Below are 27357 nucleotides of genomic sequence, written 5' to 3' on the forward strand. Positions count from 1 at the left end.
ATTAGCATCTATGAGAATGACTGAATGTAATGGGCTTAACCAGCTGTGTGCCAACACTCCACTTTCATTTTTTTACTCATATTTGAATCCCCCTGTTAACTATGTCACACACTATTCAACCATTTTAATTCAGCTGATTGATTTGTTTTATTTTTAATCGACTTTTTGAAAAAAATCAGGATGCAGACCTATGTTTCTGATCTCACAAACAACTTTTCATAGATATGTGGTCGTCACAGGACACCCACTGCACCATTTATAGAATATGATGGTGAACATTAAACAGAATGAGTTCAACCGTAAATATATGCAGTAAAATGAATCCAGCTAACAGTGATGGTGTCATGGTCCTGGAGCGGTGACCCAGCGTTTTGAGTTTATTGTTATTATTTTCTAGTTTGTTCTGATTTTGTATTAGTTGTTGGGGTTTGGTTCTGGTGTTCAGTGTCTTATTATCCCACCTGTGTTCCTCCCCCTTGTGCTCTGTTTGTGTCCCTGAGTTTGTGTTTGTGAAACAGTTTGAGTTTCCTGTTTTACTTTGAAGGTTTGTGTCTCGTCGTGTCTAATTAAGTTCAGCTGGGTTCCCCTCTAGTGTGTCATTCCCGCATTACCTTGTGTGTATTTAAAGTGTGTGCCTGCCTGTGTTCCTCGTCGCATCGTCTGTGTAACCTGGTGTAATTTCTGCGTCTCTCTGCCCAACATTCTCTGTACCATTTTTGCTCCTCGTCCCGTGTGTGCATGGTTTCAGGTTAGTTCTTTCGTTTTCCCCAGTTTAGGTTTTGTTAACTCCCCGTTCTGCTCTTTCTGTTTTGTACTTTGCTTTCACCACAAATAAACGCTCACTTGCACCCCAGCCAGTACCTGCATTTTGGATCCTTTTCTCACCACACCACATGACTGCTTCCCCAGCCATGACAGATGGGAAACAGTTTTCTGCATAATAATAATTTTTACTTTTGATATTTTCTGCACAGTTTTCCAATAATGCGGTGCAAGAACACAGGGCTGTTGAAAAGCTATCACGCAAGCAATCCAAGCAGAAGGGGTTACATGCAGAGGATATGGGACCTATGGAATTCTCCATAGTGTATTATTTACATTCTTAGTGTAAATAAATTATTGTTGAGATTCAAACGCTGTGGCTGTGTCTGTTTGGGCGTGGGAAGTCGCGTGACATCCTGCGCATCGTTACGGTCATTACGAGCCGGGTCGTAACAGTTTTGGGGGCTCGTCTGTTTTGTCCCGTTTTGTGGTCTGTGGTTTGTTCGGCCGGCTTTTCTTTTGTGTGTGGGTGTGTGTGTGTGTGTGTGTGTGTGTATGGGAGGATGGAGTTCTCGTTAGATGAATTTGTCACCTCCCCTTCCTGGGATAAGATAGAGGTGTGTCGAAAGGCGGATTTGCTTATTGTGGCGAGTTTTTTGATATTAAAGTGTCCTACAATGCCCGTAAAAGCGGAGGTGAGGGCTGCCTTGTGTGCAGGTTTGGTGGAGCGGGCATTCTCCCTCCCTGAAGACAGCTGTAAAGCAGCCTGGCGGGGCGGCGTGGAGGTGGCTCCGGTGCCTGGACCGGAGCCGGATGCCAAACGGCCTGCTAATGTGCCCCCGGCTGAGGTGGAGTCGGACCCGGCTGAGGTGGAGTCGGACGCGGCTGAGGTGGAGTCTGATGTAGCTGAGGTGGAGCCTCAGGCAGTGGGGTCTGCTGCGGCGGACCTCCGTTTGACCCTCCGTGACAGGGAGGCGGAGGTGCGTGCTAAGGAGCTTGAAGTGCAGGCTATGCACCTCCGTGTTAGAGCTTTGGAGCTGGAGCGCAAGCCCGCCGTTGTCTTAACACCTGTGGCCGCTGCCTCCACGCCCGTCTCAGGTCACCCTGACACATCCACAGTTTCTCCACCAAGTTTTGACATCACCAAACACGTTAGACTAGTGCCTCCGTTTCGGGAGGCTGAGGTTGATTCCTATTTTAGCGCTTTTGAGCGTATAGCAGCTGCATTGAGTTGGCCCAAGGAGTTTTGGGCGCTGCTACTCCAGTGTAAGTTAATCGGCAAGGCTCAGGAAGTATGTACTAGCCTTTCCGTTAACGACAGCCTCCAATATGATATTGTGAAGAAATCAATTTTGCACGCGTATGAATTAGTTCCTGAGGCTTATCGACAGAAATTTCGTAAGAGTGAAAAGACCGCCGAACAAACCTTTGTGGAGTTTGCCCGTGAGAAACAGCGCTTGTTTGAACGCTGGATGCAAGCCAGCAATGTGAAGGATATCGAGGGATTGAAGGAGTTGGTTCTTTTAGAAGAATTTAAAAAGTGTCTCCCGGGTCAGTTGGTAGTGTATTTAAATGAGCAGAAGGTGACGTCCCTAGCGAAAGCAGCGGTTTTAGCGGATGAGTTCATCCTTACACATAAAGTCGTTTTTTCACCCGGGGCGGCACGAGAAGTAGGGGGGGTACAGGAAAAGAGACAGAAATTCCCTAAACAGACCCAAAGGGCGAGGCAGGAGGAAACTGACAGGCGGGAATGTTTTTATTGCCGTGAGTCTGGTCACCTGATCGCCAGTTGTCCTGCGCTGCGGAAGAAAGAGCAGCGCAGAGGGTCTAAGGGACCCGTGGGGTTCATTAAAGTAGTCTCCCCACTTACCTGTCCTGAACAGATGCAGCGGTGTGACCCAGAAATGGAGGAAGAGTCACGTTTTAAACCTTTTCTTTCCCAAGGCTTCGTTTCGGTGGCAGGTAAAGAGGACAGGGTTCCCATTACTATTCTCCGAGACACCGGGGCGCATCAATCTTTTATGTTAGACAATGTGTTGCCACTGTCGGATAAAACTGCCTGCCACACGGATGTGTTAGTGTGGGGGATTGAGATGAATGTTCTTCGGGCGCCCCTCCACCGAGTATATTTACACTCACCCATCACAACTGGGCCTGTGAAGGTTGCCATAAGACGACAGTTACCGTTTAAAGGTGTGTCATTTATTTTGGGCAACGATCTGGCCGGGGGAAAAGTGTTTCCACCGCCTGAGGTGACGGATACCCCTGTGGCTGCCTCAGATGTTACCGAGCCAAAAGCGACAGTTTTTCCCGTTTGCGCTGTTACACGGGCGCTAAGCGCCGCAAATTTGCGGATGTCATTAGTATCGCAGATACGTTTGTGGCTGGGGAGCAGAAACCTTGTGTTGGGGTGAAAGACAGTGTGGGGGATAAATGCAGTGTGTTAAATTTAACACCGGCGTTGAGTGGGGATGTGAATAAAGAAGCTTTGATAAGCGCTCAGGAAAATGACAGGTCTTTGAGTCCCTGTTTCTCAGCCGTTGCCACGGCTGGGGAAAGCATCCTTCCCCGTTTTTTTCTGCAGGATGGCGTGTTAATGAGGCGGTGGTCCTCTGATCAGAGTGGCACATCAAGTGTTACACAGGTGGTGGTGCCATCTCAACATCGTGATCAGGTGCTGAGTTTAGCACATGATGCCGGCATGGCTGGGCATCTCGGAGTAAATAAAACTTATTACCGAGTGCTGCGTAATTTCTTTTGGCCTGGCTTAAAGAAACATGTGGCTGCTTACTGTCGGTCTTGTGCCACCTGCCAGTTGGTGGGCAAACCTAACAAACCCATTCCACCTGCGCCGTTATCACCCATCCCAGTGATGAGTGAACCTTTTGAAAAGGTAATACTGGATTGTGTGGGACCGTTGCGAGAACAAAAGCCGGTAATCAGTACATTCTTACTATAATGTGCTCAGCAACGAGATTTCGGAAGCCATTCCGCTGCGTGCTGTGAAAGCCAAAGCGGTCATTAAAGCTTTGATCAGATTCTTTTCTGTGTTTGGGTTGCGAAAATCATTCAAACGGACCAAGGCACCAACTTCATGTCCAGAGTTTTTGCACAGGTTGTTGATGAACTACATGCTAAGCATGTTACATCCAGTCCATATCACCCGAAAGTCAAGGTGCTTTGGAAAGGTTCCACCAAACCCTTAAAGTTATGTTACGTAAGTTTTGTTTGGAGTCTGGTAAAGAATGGGATGAGGGGTTGCCCTACTGTTATTTGCCATTAGAGAGGCTAGACAGGAGTCGCTGGGTTTTAGCCCCGCGGAGTTGGTTTTCGGACATGTGGTCCGAGGCCCCCTCCGACTTTTGAGGGAAAAATGGTTGTCGGAGGCTCCGGAGGAGCCGTGTAGTGTACATGACTACGTAAGCCAGCTTCGAGACAGGCTTCGCCTGGCGTGGAAAATAGCCGGGGAAAACCTAAAGCAAGTGCAAACCAAAATGAAAGCTCGTTTCGACAAGAAAGCTGTAGACAGAAGTTTTCAACCAGGGAGAAGGTGCTGTTGTTATTGCCTGTAGGGGGTCCAGTTTATCTACGCAGTTCGCTGGTCCTTACAGTGTTGAACGTAAACTCGACAACAGCCATTATGTGATCGCACTCGAATCGGCGGCGAAAAACCAGGGTTTGCCACGTGAACACCTCGAAACTGTTCCATCCTCGCAAGCAAAATACAACAGCGCACTCGGTGTGCGCTGTTGCCGCCCTCTCCGCTTACAAACCGTCGGATGACGGGTTATCTGGGAAGGAAGATGTCTTAGGTAGTGGGTTGAAGAACTCAGTAATTTTAAATGATCTTGAATCATTTGTTGCTGAATTACCTGAAGCTGCTCAAACTGACATCATTACTCTGATAAAGGACAACCTGTCGCTTTTCTCTGATCACCCGCGCCAAACGACTGTCTTATGTCATGACATTGATGTGGAGGGGCATGAGCCAATTAAACAACATGCGTACCGGGTGAACCCACTAAAAAGGGAGATAATGCAGAGAGAAGTTAGTTATCTCCTAGAGCATGGCTTGGCCGTTCCTAGTGCTAGCGCGTGGAGCTCACCATGCGTGTTAGTACCCAAATCAGATAATACTCCTCGATTCTGCACAGATTATCGAAAGGTGAATGCAGCCACTAAAGCCGACTCTTTCCCATTACCTAGGATGGATGATTGTGTCGATCGGGTGGGGTCCGCTACTTATGTGACCAAATTGGATTTATTGAAGGGATATTGGCAGGTCCTTTAACTGCAAGAGCGTCTGAGATCTGCATTCGTTACCCCGATCACTTCCTTCAGTATACCGTGATGCCTTTTGGCTTATGTAATGCGCCGGCGACTTTTCAGCGCCTGATGGCTAAGGTTTTGGCGGGGTCCCAAACTGTGACGCCTACTTAGATGATGTGGTCATTTATTCTGCTTCCTGGAGCAGTCATCTCCAAACTCTCTCCACTGTCTTCAGGCGTTTCGAGGAAGCATCGCTCACTGTAAACCTGACTAAATGTGAGTTTGGAAAAGCCACCATCACCTACCTCGGAAAGCAGGTGGGTCACGGGCGAGTGTGCCCGTAACCGCAAAGGTGGAGGCTATTATCGCTGTATCCAGTCCCACAAACAAGGAGGGCGTTACGCCGCTTCCTGGGGATGTGTGGTTACTACCGCGGATTCTGTAAAAACTTTGCCTCCGTGGTCGCCCCCCTGACTGACCTAGTCAGCCCAACCAAATCCTTCACTTGGACTGCGGCGTGCCAAACTGCTTTTGAGTCTGTGAAAGCTTTACTGTGCAGTGCTCCAGTTTTAGCAGCCCCTAACTTTGACTCTCCGTTTAAGTTGGAGGTGGATGCCAGCGCAACCGCAGCGGGTGCGGTTCTGTTGCAGGCAGATCAACACGGAGTGGACCATCCGATCTGCTATTTTTCGAAGAAATTCAATCAACACCAAATAAACTACAGCACCATCGAGAAGGAAGCGCTTGCATTGTTGCTAGCCCTGCAACACTTTGAGGTCTACCTGGGGTCTAGCCCCGTGCCCGTTCAGGTTTTCACAGATCACAACCCACTTGTGTTTCTTTCGCGGATGCAAAATTCCAATCAGCGACTCATGCGCTGGTCCCTTCTGTTACAAGACTTCAACCTGCAGATCAGTCATAAAAAGGGCCTTGATAATGTCTTCGCTGATGCCTTATCTAGAGCAGTGTAAACGGATGGGAATTAAATAAGCAAGGGATTATTTAATTCTTATGGTGGGGGGTGTTACGGGTGCTGCTGGTTTCTCTGTTGTGTGACGTATGTTAATTCACCTGTGCAGGGGCTCGGCTGTGATTGGTGGACCTAATGACCGGCCTGATGTGACTGGTTCCTGTGGTGGCCGTGAGCTACAAAAGGGCGACTGAAGAGCTGCACTGGTTGGGATGTGTGGCACACTTCCCATGCACCTGCCTCTGGTCCAGACGGCGCGGCCGCAGCTACAGTCTTTTAGCATAAAGTCGGGCATGTGTGTGAGGTGCGGAGTAAGTAGGGGTGAGCTGCCGATTATTTTGAGATGCCTTCTTTTCTCCTGTGTTTTTTAGACCAGGGAGGTCAGTCTGTGTTATTTCTTTGTTTTCTTTTCCCTGGATAGGTTAGAGGGGAACCGAATCATAGGTTGAGTTTTGTTTATTGTTTTGGCCTTGGCTCACCCCGAAGCATATACTCCTCCATTGTGCCATTAGTGTAAATAAATTATTGTTGAGATTCAAACGCTGTGGCTGTGTCTGTTTGGGCGTGGGAAGTCGCGTGACATCCTGCGCATCGTTACGGTCATTACGAGCCGGGTCGTAACAACACCCAACATCTCGACTAACGGCAAAACTAGTTTCTCAGTGTTCCAACATCTGGAAGAAGCAACTGTTATCACAACTAGAGATCGATGAGGTGAAACAACAACGGGGAGCCAGAACCTGAGGTCAGGAGGGAAATATCATCATCCCCACACTCTAAGATTGGGTACCAAACTCAGTGCGAGTGCATGAGCAGCTAATCTGAGAGATGGGATCATGGCTGAGCTTGAAACCTGGACCCTGCATGGTCGATTACCAAGACTATGTGAAGTCCCCTCTGAACGTTTCCTCGAAGATGTGAATGCAGCATTACGGACAATCCCTCCTTCGACTATCATGGAAACCAACCAGCTAATCAACACCACGACAGCAGTGATGACTGAGATGCTTGGCTATAAGACAAACAGCCACAAGGAGCCGTACCCTCCATGGAGAAGGAGACTTGAGGCCAAGATCAAGGCAGCACAGAGTTAAGTTAGTGTGTTTTCATTACGCTATCAGTACTCCTATTTAGACAAAGGATTTGAATGTTTCTTCCACCCTGCGTGGCTTGTAATTCAAAATACTAGCAAAGGAACTTCAGGAAAGTTTTGTTATCACAGTACTGATCATTTACTTATGTATTAATGCATACTGTTCAAAATAACTGTAATCTAATCCTGTAACGTTAATCCTTTTGTATTTGTGTTGTAGGAACTTTTGAATGTAACTATCACTAAAGTGCTGGTGATGCATGAACCCAATTCACTCACCATTCTTCCAGGAATTCCCATACTTCCTTTGCCACCCTAATGTCCGATGCAAATTAAGAAGGAACAGGAGTCAATAAGATGTTCTATAGGGATACCATGGCATTCAGACTTATTGTCTCTGCAGCTCTCATCTCATTTTTTCACTGATGCATTATAGAAACAACGGTTGGTCCATGTTAGTGAGACGAATGTTAGCACATTTATATCCCAATGGAAGCCAAAACTAGAAAATCGAATAACAAATTTAAAAGAGCTTTAATGCTTTCCTCACATGTACTGCTACAAAAGCTTTTAAAATTTTTAATGTCATGGTATTCCTTTAAGGAAGATGATCATTTTAGTTATTCAGAATAACCAATTCAACATGCCATGCCCAAATGATGTGAGCAGAAAGAAGATTTTCTTTAATACTGTGAAAAACAATCAAATAATTATCAAATAATCATGCCTCATTCAACACTGCAAAATTCAAGATGAAAGACGATGGAAGAAAGTTGCAGTAATTTCTTATGTCATTGGAAGAAAGTTGTTAGTAGCCCCTGTTACTTTGTTACACTTTTCCATCTTATATCTCCAGACAGTGTTACGGTAAGGGCAACGGGTCAAAAATCTCCTGAGATAGGAAGTCATGACTTTGATTCCTAAATCGATTTTTACATGTGTATAGTATAAAGTCTGATTGTTCCAAGATGAGAGTGTAGTAATTTTATATTTACTAAATGTTCATCCAATGACATAAACACACACTGTTGCCTTTTGCAGTCTAACTTAGGTGTTTGGGCTTTTTTTTATTTACGCAACTTTAACAAACAAAAAAACAATAATGTTTCTCTGACTTAGTTGTGAGCTGACAGCATGATTCTGCAACTATTTAATGCAAAAATGCTTGTTAATAATTCTTGTTCAAGGTACCAATTTAAATCCACCAAAATTGCATTTAGTTTAATCTGGACTTGAAGTCTTTAAAGTGCCCAACATGATTATTTGCTGGATCCACAGAGTACAACATTCATTATAGTAAAGTGAGATGAACTGGGTGTTTGGTAAAATCTCATCTAATTCATGTTTTGCAAAGAGGGAAATGTGATTGCTGCAATGGTCATGTACACTCTGTTTCTGCCTTTCCTAGTCAGGTACATACAGTACATACACACTCACACTTGCATATATACTAACAGAAAATACATGCATGCATGTCCATACTTCCATATGTGTATGACACATTAAGACTAAGCTTTGCGCTGGAGACCGGATGTTTTAATCAAAAAGACCAAGAGCTGGACAGGTGCAAAATCACAGCACACGGTGTTGCAAATGGATACTGTTAGGGTGTGTGTGCTATTCAACTGCTGCACTGACATCTCTGAAACTTTTGATCATAGAAGTGATAACAACTGCAAAGTTCACTGCAATAGTACAACTGTACTGGTGTATTTGTATTCCAAGTTCTCTAAGGATGTGCACAAGTTGGTGGTCTAACCTTTTCAAATCCTGATTTCTGGGAAACAGTCCTTTAAAGCCTATTTTAAGACTATTAAGATAACGGTGTATTACTATCTCAATTTTCATTAAAGTTTCATTAAACTGTGACAAAATCAACAAGCAACAACAAGTAGTAATTTGCCCATCTCATCTAAACTAGCAGCCGAGCTGTTAATACTCCATCACTCACACAACAATACTGTGCATGAGGACACACAAAGAGGCAGGTTAAAACAAAATTTACCGGAAAGCCTGCTCGTCCAGGAGGACCCTGAAAAAAGCATGAGACAAAATTAGTATGACAAGAAGAGTACATTTTACAGATAAAATTAACATAATGAAAGACACCTGCACTTAATCAGGCCAGAATAAAATCAGTAGTAATGACTGGAGGGGCTGTTTACTACCTTACGGCATGGGAATCATTTATTTTGGCCTGTTCACTGACAGCACAAAGTATCCTGCTGATGCACTAACATCACAACATTCAATGAATTAAAAAAAAAAGTTTTACTGTATGAACATAAGTTTTAATGTAAAACAACAGTTTTCACCACATAGCCTCATGCAAGGGTTGTTTTTGGAAGAACTTTAGTTTTCATGCTTCTGCATAACAAAGCGCTCTGAGATCTCCTTAAATGCCCTTGCTCATCTTGTTATTCAGCTAATCCAAGCTACAGTGGAGGTTTCCAGCATAGTGACTTTCATTAAAAACAAATCATGAGGAACTAGAATACAATGGCTTTTTTTTATGGGCTGGGACTAAGAACAAGAGGGAGCACATTTTAAAAAAGTCAAGTGTGTTTTGCTTTCACAAAGGGAACGGAACTCAAATCAAGGCTTTTGAACAGCTCTGATAAAGAAAGAATACAAAGCAAATTAAAGCTGCAAGCAGCGTTATGAGGGCCCTCGCACCCCCGGCGCGTCGAGCCACGCCCAACTCCTACAACCAGCACGTCCAATCTGATGTCAGATTGATGGAATTCATGCATTTAACCACCAGCTAACATTTCATGTCATTCAGTCATGATTATAATCGTCCCACTAGGTGGCGCTCTAACCATTACTGACAAATGGCATAACAAACATTTCCGAGCTCGAGTCTTATCATGCCTGCGACCTTTGGGAGAGATTGGACATTGTGTTTTTGAGTAGACGGCAGATTACTGCTTTTTGGCGAGTGATTGAAACTCCACGTGCCGCCATGACCACCTTGTTTCCCTGAACATAAAAAGCTGGAGATCGTGTAAATCTAATGAAATCCCTTGGAGGAGTTCGTCAAAGAACGGTGCCTGAAAAGAGGGGAAAATGTCGCCAAAATTACACATTAATTTTAAAATGGCTGACTTCCTGTTGGATTTGGGATATTGCTCCAAGAGACTTTTTTGTACATCTTCATATCTCCTATAAGCTTACCAGGTTTCAGACTCATAGATAAATCACAGAGCAGGGGCTGTTGTTTTGAAATTTTGTAGGGGGCGCTGTGGAGCCATTTTGCACTATTCAAGGAAAGTGATCACATAACAAGAAAGCATTCATCACATTGGAGGTGTGCGCCAAATTTCAAGACATTTTAAACTTTCCAAGCCCCTCAAAAGCCACTTAATTTTTCATTGTGAACTGCGTGGCCACCAGGGTGCGCCGTTCAGTTTAAAGTCACAATTTTCGCACTGAAGCATCATGAGGGACTGATGGTGATATTCACTGCTTTTGAGGTGGCCACGATGAACCTGTGACAATCAGTACAACAAAGTGAAAGACATGACATTTCCTGTTGCCACTAGGTGGCGCTCTTCGTATTCTTGACAATGGGCACATCAATCTGTTGAGGGCGGGTCTGACATCATCCCTGTAAAGTCTGGTACTGATCAGTCTGGATTTCATTGAGTTATACTCATTTGTTTCTGCATGGCGAGACATCAATGTTCGCCATGCTGCTGGGGTCACACCCTTTCGCGAAAAGTCACAGTTTTCACTGTAACCCAAGACCAACTCCTTAAGACTTTCCTGGAGAAATTTGAGGCTGCAGATGTCACCGATCACAATACTGAACCCCAAAGTGTAAAACATGACATTTCCTGTTCCCACTAGGTGGCGCTGTCCCTGGTGTCAAATATGGCAGTTGAAATATGTTCAGGGGTGGAGCCTTATCGTATGTGTGCTCTTTGGTCCACGTCGGACCATGTATGACAGAATGAGAGGCAATAATATTTTCATGGCGAGTCGTCCGAATTCGCCATGACGCCACGGCCTCACCGTATTGTGAAAACTCAAAAGCTCCACAATTTAACATGGCCCAGGTGTGTAGTTGACACTGACCAAAGATGAAGCTTATACGACCAAATCCCAAGGAGGAGTTCGAAAAAGTTCGAGGCATGGAAATGGCAAAATTGGAGCCAAAATGTCACCTTCACTTCGAAATGGCGGACTTCCTGTTGGGTCTGCGTCAATAGTCCCATTGACTTTTTTGTTCGTCTTGGCATCATACACATGTGTGCCAAATTTCATCCATGTAGCTCAAAAGATGTGTTCGTAGGGCTGCATTTAACAACGCATAGGTGGCGCTACAGAGCCATTTCCCAGTGCTCATATATAAAACCATTAAAATACAAAATTTTTCACCAGACCTGGCATGTGTGCAAAATTTCATGAGTTTTTGAGCATGTTAAAACCCTCAAAAAGGCAATTCATTTCAATGAAAAATAATAATAACAAGAAAAATTTGCATTTCCTGCGAAAATGCTGTGTGGATGCCTTAACGCTGAAGCTGTCTGCTGAAAAGCTGAAAAAGATGAAAACTTGTAAAAAGTTGTATGGTGGTGAAAAAAAAAACATTGCCCTGAGCAGGATTCAAACCTGGCCCTCCTGGTCTCAAGGCAGCTACTCATCTCACTGAGCTAAACTCACTCTGACCAAGAAGCGGTGGAGAGCTGGACAACTCTGCTGAAATGAGCAGAAGCTGCTGAGAATTGTGCTGATAAGAGGAGAAAAGGCTGAAAATTTTGCAGAAAAGAGGTGAATCAGCAGAATTTCTGCTGAAAAGAGGTAAAGAAGCAGAAAGTTGCGCTGAAAAGAGATGAATCAGCAGAATTTCTGCTCAAAAGAGTTTTTCCTGAAAACAGCTGAGATTTATGCTAATAAGAGGTGAAAAGGCTGAAAATTTTGCAGAAGAGGTGAATAAGCAGAATTTGGGCTGAAAAGAGGTGAAAATTCTGCTCAAAAGAGTTCAATCAGCAGAATTTCTGCTGAAAAGAGCTCTGCAGAACTCTTTTCAGAATTCTGCTGAAAAGATGTTTTTGCTGAAAATAGCTGAAAAAGCTGGGATTTGTGCTGAAAAGTGGTGAAAAAACTGAAAATTTTGATGAAAAGGGGTGAAAAAGCTGAAATTGAGTTAAAAAAGTTTAACTGTTAACTCAAAGAAATGTTGCCATAAGCGGGATTTGAACCCGGGCCTCCCAGTCTGAGAACGGCTGCTTATCTCACTGAGCTAAAACACAGGTCATCCCGGCAAGGAAAATCAGTGATGCCACTGATAATATGGCAGAAATCGGCAAAAAATATTGCAAAAAAAATTCAATATCTCAAAAAGTATAGAAGTTATGATTACCAAAAGATATAGCAAACATTAGCAGAAAGAGCAGAATTTTTTAAAGTTTGAATGGAGAAAATCGGCTGAAAACTGAGGGAGTAGTTAAGCGGCAAAAAACGTACGGAAGCAACTTGAAGAATAACTAGAAAAATTTGCATTTCCTGCGAAAATGCAGTGTGGATGCTGGAACGCTGAAGCTGTCTGCTGAAACTAGCTGAAAAAGCTGAAAAGTTGCAGAAATTGTAAAAACTTTGCAGAAGCAAAGGAACGTTGCTAAAATGTAGTAACTTAGCAGAACTGCAATATCTTAGAGGAAACATAATACTTGGCAGAAATACAATAGCATAGCAGAACTTAGCAGAAATATTGTAACTTACCAGAAACACGATAACTTCCCAAAATACAAGAATTTCGGAGAAATAGTATAAGATAACAGAAAGAATATATTTAGCCAAACATTCTTAAACATTACAGAAATACTACTCTATAGCAGAAATGATATATTTAGAAAGAAAAATATAATATAGTAGAAATACTATGATTTAGCAGAAATCCTACAATATAGCTCAATAACAATGATTTAGAACAGATACTATGATTGAGGAGAATAGTAATAACTTAAGTGAAAATATTGGAAAGGTAAAATGACAAGCTGAATAAAAGGAACATGGTTAAGTTTGCTCAAAACTAATTTTTGTTCACCTGTGAAAAATAAAATAAAAATACATTTAGAAATACAAATAAGAACAGCCAACAGATACACACAAAATTAAATATGGATACACAAATAAACAAATACACACAAAATCAAATATGGATACACAAATGTACAGAGAGAGACACACACACAGGGTTTATGCCAGTCAACCAGTCTGAATATATTATATTTTATCCAACAATGAGATGCTGCCCTAAAAGGGCTTTGTGTGTGTCTTTCTCTCTCTCTCTCACACACACACACACACACACACACACACACACACACACACACACACACACACACACACACTCAAACACTCACACCCACACTCAGGCTCACACACACACGCCACACGCACACATAGCATCAGCAAGTGAACAGGGGCTGTTAACAGCATGTTTCTAGGTCAGTCAAACAGCTGTGAGATTCTCAATTTGAATCCACCAATCAGGGGCTGTGTGCTTTTTCCTGCCAAAACTGGTGCACCAAGTGCAGGCTTTTACAGCACAGAGAGAGACAGGATTTTGCAGTCTATTTCTCATAGTGAGGACTCCCCTCAAACAAACAGCCATAAATTCCTAACCGTAGGGGCTAAAACGGTCATTCTTAGACCGTTGTGTTCAGAAGACATGGGAGAATCTTGAAATGTTGACCATTTAAAATAAAAATATGAAATATCATAGATATATGACATAGATGATTGGTTGTCTTAGAAGCCATGATTTCCCCAATATGCAAATTTGAATGTGCAAGGCCTAAGATATGATTGGCTGGCGGGGATGCCATGAAGGCAACAATATGCAAATTTGAATGTGCAGGCCCTCGGATATGATTGGTTGTCTTAGAAGCCATATAAAAAGCAGTAAAACTGTACTATGATTTGGTAGAAAAACTATAATTAATCAAAAATACTATATTTGGCAGAAATACTATTTTGTAGGAGAAACACTATATTTAGCACAAATCTGATGAAATAGAAGAAATAGTATGATTTAGCAGAAATGCTGTATTTAGCACAAATACTGGAAAGCAGCAGAAATGCTATGACTTAGCACAATAGTAATAACCTAAATAGAAAAATTGGAAAAGCAAAATGGACAGCTGAAAAATCCTGAACATGCTAAGGGTCCCTCGAATGTAATTGTTAAATAAAAAAAAAAACCCAGCAAAATAAAGTATAACAGTCACACAACCACAAATATGTACACATATGGTAACACACATGCACAGACAGACACACACAGGATCAAATTCAGTCAACCAGTCTAAATATATTGAATTTAAATCACACACACACACACACACAAGATCCAATTCAGTCAACCAGTCTAAATATATTGATTTTGAATCTTACAATGAGATTATCCCATAAAAGGCTCTCTCTCTCTCTCTCACACACACACACACACACACACACACACACACACACACACACACACAGGTCCAATCAGTCAACCAGTCTAAATATATTGAATTTGAATCTTACAATGAGATCATCCCATAAAAGGCTTTCTCTCTCTCTCTCTCTCTCTCTCTCTCTCTCTCTCTCTCTCTGTCACACAAACACACACACACACACACACACGATCCAATTCAGTCAACCAGTCTAAATATATTGAATTTAAATCTTACAATGAGATCATCCCATAAAAGCCTCTCTCTCTCTCTCTCTCTCTCTCTCTCTCACACACACACACACACACACACACACACACACACACACACACACACACACACACACACACACACACACACACACACAGGAGAGAGAAGTAAGTTTCTAGCTCAGTCAAGCAGCCTGGGAGCTGCTGAATTTGAATCCACCAATCAGAGAGCCTGTGCACTTTTTCCCGCCAAAACAGGTGCACGCAGCACAGAGAGACACAGGATTTTTGCAGTCTATTTCTCATAATGACGACTCCCCAAACAAATGACCATAATTTCCTAACCGTAGGGGCTAGAACGGTCATTCTTACACCGTTTTGTTCAGAAGAGATGGGGAATCTTAAAGTGTTGACAATTTATCATTACAATATGAATTATTGAAGATATTTGACTTATAATGCAGCATAACTGAGTAGAGGCAAAGCGAAAACTGCCTTGACTTGCCCTCAAACAACGCTTTCTAACTCTAAATCTATTTGGAGTATAGATATCATTGTTTCACCGTAAGACACAGCAGGCTTTGGTGAACAGTCATGGAAATTTTCAGGTCTCTGTGGAAATCTATCAAAAAGATATGACGAGAGAAAAAAGTGCCTCATTTCCAGAGTTTGAAATCTGAAGAAATCTGAGCGAGGGACAAATTTCCTACTCTCAAACAAACCCAATTCATGGCCAAATGGTAATAGATGAGAAAAAAATTCTTGAATTGTGAGCGTCAGGAGTGTCTGAAGATATACTGGGACAAGCCTCATGTTTCAACTTCGCTTCGTTGAGGAGATATGACGATTTGAATATGCCTCTCATTACAGAAATCAAGCGGTGATTTTGAACAAACTCTCCATTGACTTTCTATGGAGAGTTTTCCGACTTTGTGTTGGTCTGAGGAGATTTGCCAAAATTCTATAAATCTCACAACAATGATGGTGACATTTTCTGAAAGCCAGCAAAAATACCTATGTTTTGATGTATAAATTGTGGAAGTTGAGTGAAAATTGAGCAAGTAGCAAGAAGTTGTTCGAAATGAAGAGAAGACTACGAAACCTACAGTGGCACACTGGAAACCAAGTGCATAGCAACCATAACAACGCATGTATTTTGTGAAAAATCACAAAGATGAAACTCAAAACTTGAAGAGGGATAAGATGAAAATGGTAACAGATATGAAAAAGCTGAATCAGACATGAATAGCCCAATAATTTGTGAACATTTTAAAGTTTGAATGGTTATTCTAGGCGAAAGTATGAGGAAGTAGTTCAGTTTCAAAAACAAGTAAGTTTTAGCAGAATTGCAGAAGTTTCCCATTAATTTCAATGGGACAAATTAAAGGAAAAAGCTTAATATTTTAAAAGTATAATAGTATAAAATACCAAAAGATATAGCCGGAAAGGAAAAATTAGCAGAATAGTTTAAAATTTGAGCGGTGAAAATCGGCTGAAAATTGTGGAAGTAGATCCACGGCGAAAAACGTCACGGAAACACCCGAATAATAACTAGAAAATTTGCATTTCCTGCGAAAATGCAGTGTGGATGCTTTAAAGCTGAAGCTTTCTGCTGAAACTAGCTGAAAAAGCTGAGAAGTTGCAGAAATTGTAAAAGCTTTGCAGAAGCAAAGGAACTTTGCTAAAATGTAGTAACTTAGCAGAACTGCAATATCTTAGAGGAAACATAATACTTGGCAGAAATACAATAGCATAGCAGAACTTAGCAGAAACATTGTAACTTACCAGAAACACGATAACTTCTCAAAAATACAAGAATTTAGGAGAAATAGTATAAGATAACAGAAAGAATATATTTAGCCAAACATTCTTAAACATTACAGAAATACTATGATTTAGAAAAACAGTACAACATAGCAGAAATGCTGTGATTTACCAGAGACACTGTAATATACTATGAATATTGTAATTTTATATAAATACTATGTTTTAGCAAAAATACTCCAGTTTAGCACAAATATTATAATATAGCAGAAACACTATTCTATAGCAGAAATGCTATATTTAGAAAGAAAAATATAATATAGTAGAAATACTATGATTTAGCTGAAATCCTACAATATAGCTTAATAACAATGATTTAGAACAGATACTATGATTGAACAGAATAGTAATAACTTAAGTGAAAATATTGGAAAGGTAAAATGACAAGCTGAATAAAAGGAACATGGTTAAGTTTGCTGTTACATTTTACATTTTATCCAACAATGAGATGCTACCCTAAAAAGAGTCTTTCTGTCTGTCTGTCTCTCTCTCTCTCTCTCTCACACACACACACACACACACACACACAGCAGCAGCAGCAGAAAGTGAACAGGGGCTGTTAACAGCATGTTTCTAGGTCAGTCAAACAGCTGTGAGCTTCTCAATTTGAATCTACCAATCAGAGAGGCTTTGTGCTTTTTCCCGCCAAAACTGGTGCACCAAGTGCAGGCTTTTACACATGCAGCACAGAGAGAGACAGGATTTTTGCAGTCTATTTCTCATAGTCAGGACTCCCCAAAACAAACAGCCATAAATTCCTAACCCTAGGAGCTAAAACGGTCATTCTTAGACCGTTTTGTTCAGACGACGATGGGGGAATCTTGAAATGTTGACCATTTAAAAAAAAAAAAAAAGAAATATTATAGATATATGATATGGATTATCTTTTGACTTAGAAGCCATGAAGGTCCCAATATGCAAATTTGAATGTCTCAGCACTCAGATATGATTGGCTGGATGGGAAGCCATGAAGGCAACAATATGCAAATTTTAACGTGCCAGCCCTCAGATATGATTGGTTGTCTTAGAAGCCATGAATCCCCCCATATGCAAATTTGAATGTGCCAGCCGTCAGATATGATTGGCTGGCTGGGAAGCCATGAAGGCAACAATATGCAAATTTGAATGTGCAAGCCCTCGGATATGATTGGTTGTCTCAGAAGCCATATAAAAAGCAGTAAAACTGTACTATGATTTGGTAGAAAAACTATAATTAATCAAAAATACTATATTTGGCAGAAATACTATTTTGTAGCAGAAACACTATATTTAGCACAAATCTGATGAAATAGAAGAAATAGTATGATTTAGCAGAAATGCTGTATTTACCACAAATACTGGAAAGCAGCAGAAATGCTATGACTTAGCACAATAATAATAACTTACATAGAAAAATTGGAAAAGCAAAATGAACAGCTGAAAAAATGCTGAACATGCTAAGGGTCCCTCAAATGTGATTGTTAAATGAAAAAAAAAATCAGCAAAAAAAAGTATAACAGTCACGCAATCACAAATATGGACACATATGGAAACACACAAGCACAGAGAGACACACACAGGATCAAATTCAGTCAACCAGTCTAAATATATTGAATTTAAATCATACAATAAGATGCTCCCATAAAAACTCTCTCGCCCTCCCTTTCTCTCTCTCTCTCTCACACACACACACACACACACACACACACACACACACACACACACACACAGGGAGAGACAAGCAAGTTTCTAGGTCAGTCAAGCAGCATGGGAGCTGCTAAATTTGAATCCACCAATCAGACAGGCTGTGTAGTTTTTCCCGCCAAAACAGGTGCACCTCTTTTTACACACATGCAGCACAGAGACAGGATTTGTGCTGTCTATTTTTCATAGTCAGGACTCCCCTCAAACAAATGGCTATAATTCCCTAACCGTAGGGGCTAGAACAGTCATTCTCACACCGTTTTGTTCAGAAGAGATGGGGAATCTTAAAGTGTTGACAATTTATCATTAAAATATGAATTATTGAAGACATTTGACTTCTCTAATGCACCATAACTGAGTAGAGGCAAAGCGAAAACTGCCTTGACTTGCCCTCAAACAATGCTTTCTAACTCTAAATCTATTTGGAGTATCGATATCATTCTTTCACCGTAAGAGACTGCAGGCTTTGGTGAACAGTCATGGAAATTTTCAGGTCTGTGTGGAAATCCATCAAAAGATATGACGAGAGAAAAAAAGTGCCTCATTTCCAGAGTTTGAAATCTGAAGAAATCTGAGCGAGGGATGAATTTCCTACCCTCAAACAAACCCAATTCATGACCAAATGGTAATAGGTGAGAAAGAAATTCTTGAATTGTGAGCGTCAGGAGTGTCTGAAAATATATTGGCACAAGCCTCATGTCTTAACTTTGCTGCGTTAAGGAGATATGACGATTTGAAAATGCCTCTCATTAGAGAAATCCAGCGGTGATTTTGAACAAGTTCTCCATTGACTTTCTATGCAGTTTTCAGACTTTGTGTTGGTCTGAGGAGATTTGCCAAAATTCTATTATACAGAAATACTGTAATCAGCACATAAACTGTAACATTTTAGAAATTCCTCCACTTAGTAGTAATACTATAACATAACACAAATGTTATGATGACTTGAGCGGCTGGTACTCTGGTGCAGTCAGCACAATCTGGAGCTGAACACTCTTAAAACTGTAGAGATGACAGTGGACTTCAGGAGACATCCTCAACTCTGCCCCCTCATCATATCAGACAGCCCTGTGTCGACTGTGGAGATCTTCAAGTTGCTGGGTACCACCATCTCCCAGGACCTGAAGTGGGAGACCAACATCAACTCCATCCTCAAAAAGACCCAGCAGAGGATGTACTTCCTGAGACAACTGGGGAAGTACAGTCTTCCACAGGAGCTGCTGATCCAGTTCTACACTGCAGTCATTGAGTCTGTCCTGTGCTCCTCCATCACAGTCTGGTATGGTGCAGCCACTAAACAGGACAGGTGCAGACTGCAGCGGACTGTACGGGCAGCAGAAAGGATCATCGGCGCCCCCTGCCCTCCATCCAGGATCTGTACCTCTCAAGAACCAGGAAACGGGCAGGAAAATCATCACAGACCCCTCACACCCTGGACACAGACTTTTTGATCTGCTGCCCTCTGGCACACGGTACAGAAGCCTGCAGAGCAGGACCACCCGACACAGGAACAGTTTCTTTCCCCTCGCCATCTCCCTTCTAAACAGTTGAACTGTCACACTGCTCCCACTGCCAGACTGCAACTGCACCTTATGTACATTCTGTAGTATTCATTCCACCTCATTTCATTTCTGTATTTTATGTATATACGTTTAGATTAGTTATTTATAGTTGGTTTACACAGCTTTGTGTATGTATGTGTATGCATGTGTAATGTATATATAGATACGTGTGTGTGTGTGTGTGTGTGTGTGTGTGAGAGAGAGATTTACATTGCTGTGCTCGAGAGCCACCATCTACCGGAACCAAATTCCTTGTATTTGTATGCACATATACTTGGCCAATAAACATGATTCTGATGATTTGGCACAAAAACCATGATTTGGCAAAAATACTATGATTTAGCAGAAATACTATGATTGAGCAGAAGTACTAAGATGTAGTAAAAGTACTTTGATTTAAGAGAAATTCAATTATGGAGGAGTAATACTTTAAAATGGGAGAAATATTGATACACACACACATTCACAGAGCCTAAAGGGAAGAGTATTTGTGCCATGGAGTGTTAAGAAGAATGTGAGGTCCATATTAGAAAAGCTGGTAAAAGTTTTCAGAATTGTAATAAATGATGAATATGAATTAGTGGTCTGTGATAGTGTATTAATTTGTAGGGCAAAAAACATGTTGTTCAAGGTGGAGTTGAACCCACGACCTTTGGGTAGCAGCCCTGTGTCATTACAAGCTGCGCCACTGGGAAAGACAGTGAACTCTTGGGAAACAGGGTGATGAGCAGTCAGAATTAGATCGTGGTGAGAGGCAAAGAGCGCCGTTTCTTGGAGTTACAAAACGTCATGTAACTCAAAAACTAGGTGGACTAGAAGCATAATTCTTATACTGGGTGAATCAGCGGACTTTGGTGTACTTTGACTGCAATTTTCATTGCTCTTTGTACATCCGTCGCTGAGATATGACGAGAGAAGAAACGGCAGACCTCAGATATGATTGGCTGGCTGGGAAGCTGGCAGAAATATATAGTAATAGTGTGATTAAGCATAAATACTACATTTAGCAGAAATACTGTATTAAGCACAAATCCTATAAAAAGCAGAAATACTATATTAAGCACAAATGCTATAAAAAGCAGAAATACTATATTAAGCAATATAAATATCCTATAAAATGGTATAAAAAGCAAAAATACTGTAATATGATTTGGTAGAAAAACTATAATTAATCAGAAATACTATATTGGGCAGAAATACTATATTTAGCACAAATCTTATAAAATAGCAGAAATAGTATGATTCAGCACAATAGTAATAACTTAAACAGAAAAATTGGAAAAGCAAAATGGACAGCTGAAAAATGCTGAACATGCTAAGGGTCCTTCAAATGTACTTGTTAAATGAAAAAAAAAACTCAGCAAAAAAAAGTGTAACAGTCACACAATCACAAATATGGAAACATATGGAAACACACATGCACAGAGAGACACAAAGGATCAAATTCAGTCAACCAGTCTAAATATATTGAATTTAAATCATACAATAAGATGCTCCCATAAAAACTCTGTCTCGCCCTCTCTTTCTCTCTCTCTGTCACACACACACACACACACACACACACACACACACACACACACACACACACACACACACACACAGGGAGAGAGGAGCAACTTGCTAGGTCATTCAAGCAGCCTGGGAGCTGCTAAATTTGAATCCACCAATCAGAGAGGCTGTACTTTTTCCCGCCAAAACAGGTGCAGCCGTTTTACACACACTCAGAACAGAGAGAGGCAGGATTTTTGCAGTCTATTTCTCATAGTGAGGATTCCTCTCAAACAAATGGCCATAATTTCCTAACCGTAGGGGCTAGAACGGTCATTCTTACACCGTTTTGTTCAGAAGAGATGGGGGAATCTTACAGTGTTGACAATTTATCATTAAAATATGAATTATTGAAGATATTTGACTTGTAATGCACCATAACTGAGTAGAGGCGCAGCAAAACTGCCTTGACTTCCCTCAAACAACGCTTTCTAACTCTAAATCTATTTGGAGTATCGATATCATTCTTTCACCGTAAGAGACAGCAGGCTTTGGTGAACAGTCATGGAAATTTTCAGGTCTCTGTTGAAATCCATTAAAAAGATATGACGAGAGAAAAAAGTGGTTCATTTCCAGAGTTTGAAATCTGAAGAAATCTGAGCAAACGACGAATTTCCTACCCTCAAACAAGTCTAACTCATTTCAGAACGGTAATAGGTGAGAAAGAAATTCTTGAATTGTGAGCGTCAGGAGTGTCTGAAGATATACTGGGACAAGCCTTATGTCTTAACTTTGCTTCGTTAAGGAGATATGACGATTCGAATATGCCTCTCATTACAGAAATCAAGCGGTGATTTTGAACAAGCTCTCCATTGACTTTCTATGGAGAGTTTTGAGACTTTGTGTTGGTGTGAGGAGATTTGCCAAAATTCTATAAATCTCACAACCATGATAGTGACAATTTCGGAAAGCCAGCAAAAATACCTACGTTTTGATGTATAATTTGTGGAAGTTGAGTGAAAATTGAGCAAGTAGCAAGAAGTTGTTCGGACATGAAGAGAAGACTGCAAAACCTTCAGTGGCACACTGGAAGCCAAGTGCATAGCAACCATAACAACGCATGTATTTTGTGAAAAATCACAATTTTGCAACTGAAAACTTTAAGAGGCATAAAAGTAAAATGGTAAAAGATTTGAAAAAGCTGATTTATTCCTGAATAGCCCAATAATTTGTGAACATTTTAAAATTTGAATGGTTGTTCTACGTGAAAGTAGGAAAAGTAGTAGTTAAGTTTCAAAAAAAGCAAATTTTAGCAGAATTGCAGAAGTTTCCCATTCATTTCAATGGGACAAGTTAAGCTTAATATTTTAAAAAGTATAATAGTATAAAATACCAAAAGACATAGCCATCATTAGCAGAAAAAGCAGAATAGTTTAAAATTTGAGCGGTGAAAATCGGCTGAAAATTGTGGAAGTAGATCCACGGCGAAAAAGGTACGGAAGTCCCAAGAGGAACTCAATAGTGTGGATGCTTAAAGCATCCACACAATAATAAAGAACTAGAAAAATTTGCATTTCCTGCGAAAATGCTGTGTGGATGCCTTAACGCTGAAGTTGGCTGCTGAAAAAGCTGAAAATTTGCAAAAAGTTATATGGCGGTGCAAAACTGGAAATTCTGCAGAAAACAGGTGAAGAAGCAGAATTTTTTGCTGAAAAGTGGTGAAAAGCCAAAATTCTACTGAAAGGGGTAAAGACGGAGAAATCTTTGCTGAAAAGTAGTGGAAAAAAAATGTTACCCTGAGCAGGATTCGAAACTGGCCCTTCTGGTCTAGAGGTAGCTATTCATCTCACTGAGCCAGACTCATTCTGACCAAGAATAGGTGGAGAGACTGCCAATTTTGCTGAAATGAGCAGAAGCTGCTGAGAATTGTGCTGATAAGAGGTGAAAAGGCTGAAAACTTTGCAGAAGAGTTGAATAAGCAAAATTCTGAAAATTCTGCTGAAAAGAGGTCAATCAGCATAATTTCTGCTGAAAAGAGGTGAATGAGCAAAATTCTGCTGAAAAGAGGTTTTTGCTTAAAACAGCTGAAAAAGCTGGGATTTGTGCTGAAAAGTGGTGAAAAAACTGGAAAATTCTGGTGAAAAAGGGTGAAGAATCTTACATTTGTGTTGAAAAGAGTTAAAACAATATAATTATGCACTGAAAAAAATAGTTGCCATAAGCGGGATTTGAACCCGGGACTCCCGCTCTGAGAACTGCTGCTCATCTCACTGAGCTAAAACACAGCTCACTCCAGGGAGCAAAATCAGTGACCACATTGATAATGTGTTCCATTCATTTCAATGGTCAAAAGTCATAGCACACATTAGCAGAAATAGCAGAATTTTTTTAAAGTCTGAACATAGTATTTATACTATAACATAGTATTTCTTCTAAATCATAATATTTGAACCAAATGATAGTATTTCTGCCAAATCACAGTATTTCTGGTAAATCACAGTGTTTGTGCCAAATCACAGTATTTGTACCAAATCATACCACTTGTGACAAATCATAGTGTTAGCTGAATCTGTGCTAAAACACAGTATTATTAGTATTTATACTAAATAATATTTTTCTTACAAATCATAGCATTTGTGCTGAACCATAGAAAATTCTGCCAAATCATAGTATTTGAGCCAAATCATACAATTTGTGCTGAAACATTGATTTATGTATGATTTATGATTTAGCAGAAACACTGGGACTTGGTAGAAATACTATGATTTACATGAAATACTTTGACTTAGAAGAAATACTATAATCTAGCAAAAAGTACTATAGCATAAATTCAGAAATTCTATCATTGAGCAAAATTACTAGGATTTAGCAGAAATACTATGATTTGGCACAAATACTATGTTTTAGCACAAAAAATATGTTTTGGCTCAAAAACTTTTATTTTGCAGTTATACTATGATTTGGAAGAAAAACTATGCTTTGGAAGAAATACTATGCTTTGGAACAAATACCATGATTTGGCAGAAATACTATGAGCAGTAATAATATAACATAGCAGAAATACTATTATTTGGGTGAATGCTATTGTTTGGCACAAACACTATGATTTAGCACTGTACAGAATGGTGTACGTCAGTTTAATGCTGGGTGGTGCTGCAATAGTAGCTATCCTCGGTCAGAAGGAGAGGCTGGCATCCAGGGATTAGATTACCACAGGTGGAGTTTATTGGCAGTCAGATGGATGTTACAGGGAGATATGGCATACAGTAGGAGGATGTGGAGGGTGATATGGTGTAGTTTTCTATGATTGAGAACAGGGTATACATTACAACATGAATACGGATTAAAGATTAAAGAAACTGGCAACAAATTCCTCCACTACAAACCAGTCTGATACCACTTCTTGCAGTGTTCACATTTACTAAGGCACTACCCAAAAGGCGTCACAAGAGGGCACTCCAACACAAGAGATGACCTATGTACACTGATGCACGTAGTAACAGTCAGCCTCCTACTTAGCCACTACGTAATACAGCGATATTACAGTGTACAAATTCACATAAATATGATTTGGCAGAAATACTAAACTTTGGCACAAATACTATAATTGAGTACAAGTACTCTAAGATAACAGAAATACTATGATTTAGCAGAAATACAATGTTTTTGCAGAAACACTGTAATTTCACTCAAATACTATGAGATAGCAGTAATACTATGATTTGGCAGAAATGCTACGTTTTAGTACAAATACTATGACAAAGCAGAAATACTATGACTTAGAAGTAATACTATCACAAAGGGATTCCTCAAAATACTATGAAATTGCAGTAATTCTATGATTTGGCAGAAATACGGTACTTCATACAAATACAATGCTTTGGTACAAATACTATATTTTGGTTTGAATACTATGATTTGGCATGAGTAGTATGATTTAGTACAAATACTACGAATTGGCAGAAATACTGTGACTTAGTAGTAATACTATAACATAACAGATATACTGTTATGTTGCAGACAGTCTATGTTTCAACCTGGCCCTCCTGGGCTCAAGGCGGCTACTCATCTCACTGTGCCAAACTGACTCTCACAAGGAAGGAGATGGAGAGACTGACAATTATGGTGAAATGAGCAGAAGCTGCTGAGAATTGTGCTCATAAGAGGTAAAGGGGCTGAAAATTTTGCAGAAAAGAGGTAAATCAGCAGAATTTCTGCAGAAAACAGGAAAGAAGCAGAACATTGCGCTGAAAAGAGGTGAATGAGCAGAATTTCTGCTGAAAAGAGGCAGAACAACCTGGTTCTGCTCAAATTCACCAATCAGAGGTACTGCTTCTGTCTGCTTCATCAGGCTGTTTACTTGTATGTATTTCTGCCATGTGGTGTTGACAAGAATCTGAGGTCCATATTAGAAAAGCTGCTAAAATCATAAAACTTTGCAGAATTGTAATAAATTAGCAATATAAATTACAGGTCTGTGATAGTGTATCAATTTGTAGTGAAAAAAAAAATGTTGAACAAGGTGGGATTGAACTCACGACCTTTGAGCTGCAGAGCCGTGTCATTACTGATTGCGCCACCTGGAAAGGGGGCGGGGGTCTGAAAGACAGAGACTTCAGCAGTCAGAATTAGATCGCGGTGAGAGGCGAAAACGCCGTTTTGGAGTTACAAAACGTCGTGTAACTCAAAAACTAGGAGGGCTAGCGGCATAATTCTTGTACTGGGTGAATCAGCGGACTTTGGTGTACTTTGACTGCGATTTTCATTGCTCTTTGTAACTCCGCCGCGGAGATATGACGAGAGAAGAAACGGCTTCATTTTCGGAGTTTGAAAACTGAGAGGAGGACCGATTTCCACCCCTCAAACAAACGTAATTCATTGCTCAACGGTAAGATAATTGTAAAACTGCTTCCACTGTGAGTGTCAGCAGTGTCTGAAGATATATTGGCACAAGCCTCATGTCCTAACTTTGCTTTGTTAAAGAGATATGACGATTTGAAAATGCCTCTCATTAGAGAAATCCAGCGCTGATTTTGAACACACTCTCCATTGAAACTCAATGGAGCGTTTTCAGATCTTGTGTTGGTCTGAGGCGATTTGATAAAAATCTGTAACTTCCACAACAGTGATAGTGACGTTTTCTGAAAGCCAGCAAAAATACCTACGTTTTGATGTATAATTTGTGGGGTTGAGTGGAAATTGAGCGAGTAGCAAGAAGTTGTTTAGACATGAAGAGAAAATTCAGAACGGACCAGCACTCACTCTGACTTAATTGCATAGCAACCATAGCAACGCATGTATTTTCTGAAAAATCACAATTTTGCAACTGAAAACTTAAAGAGAGATAAGATTAAAACGGTAGAAGATCTGAAAAAGCTGAATCAGAGAGGAATAGCCCAATAATCTGAGAACATTTTAAAGTTTGAATGGAGTTTCTAGGTGAAAGTATGACAAAGTAGTTAAGTTTCAAAGACAAGCAAGTTTTAGCAGAATTGTGGAAGTTTTCCATTCATTTCAATGGGACAAATTAAAGGGAAAAAGTGTAATATTTTAAAAAGTATAACAGTAATAAACACCAAAAGATATAGCCGGCATTAGCAGAAAGAGCAGAACAGTTTAGAGTTTGAACGGAGAAAATCGGCTGAAAACTGTGGGAGTAGATCCACGGCGAAAAACGTACGGAAGCGACAGGAATAATAAAGAATAAAGAGAAACAGGAACTCAATAGTGTGGAAGCCCTTGAGGGCATCCACACAATAAAGAGAAACAGGAACTCAATAGTGTGGATGCCTCCAGCATCCACACAACTAGAAAAATTTGCATTTCCTGCAAAAATGCTGTGTGGATGCCTTAACGCTGAAGCTGTCTGCTGAAAAGCTGAAAAAGATGAAAAGTTGCAAAAAGTTGTATGGTGGTGAAAAAAAAAAATGTCACCCTGAGCAGGATTCGAACCTGGCCCTCCTGGGCACAAGGCGGCTACTCATCTAACTGTGCCAAATTACCTCTCACAAGGTAAGAGATGGAGAGACCGACAATTATGGTGAAATGAGCA

At 40.7% G+C, this 27357-nt stretch overlaps 1 protein-coding gene across 1 annotated transcript in view; it reads right to left on the reverse strand.

The window, feature by feature from the left end:
- col13a1 (collagen, type XIII, alpha 1) overlaps nt 1–27357 on the reverse strand; it is a 174579-nt gene that overhangs the window by 79865 nt on the left and 67357 nt on the right. The window contains exons 4-5 of the mRNA XM_039621732.1: nt 9100–9126; nt 7374–7409 (exon numbers count right to left, since the gene is read on the reverse strand). Coding sequence (XP_039477666.1) covers nt 7374–7409; nt 9100–9126 — 63 coding nt within the window. The remainder of the gene's footprint in view (nt 1–7373; nt 7410–9099; nt 9127–27357) is intronic.

This window comes from Oreochromis aureus, linkage group 13 (assembly GCF_013358895.1).
Source record: "Oreochromis aureus strain Israel breed Guangdong linkage group 13, ZZ_aureus, whole genome shotgun sequence".
Taxonomy (NCBI): domain Eukaryota; kingdom Metazoa; phylum Chordata; class Actinopteri; order Cichliformes; family Cichlidae; genus Oreochromis; species Oreochromis aureus.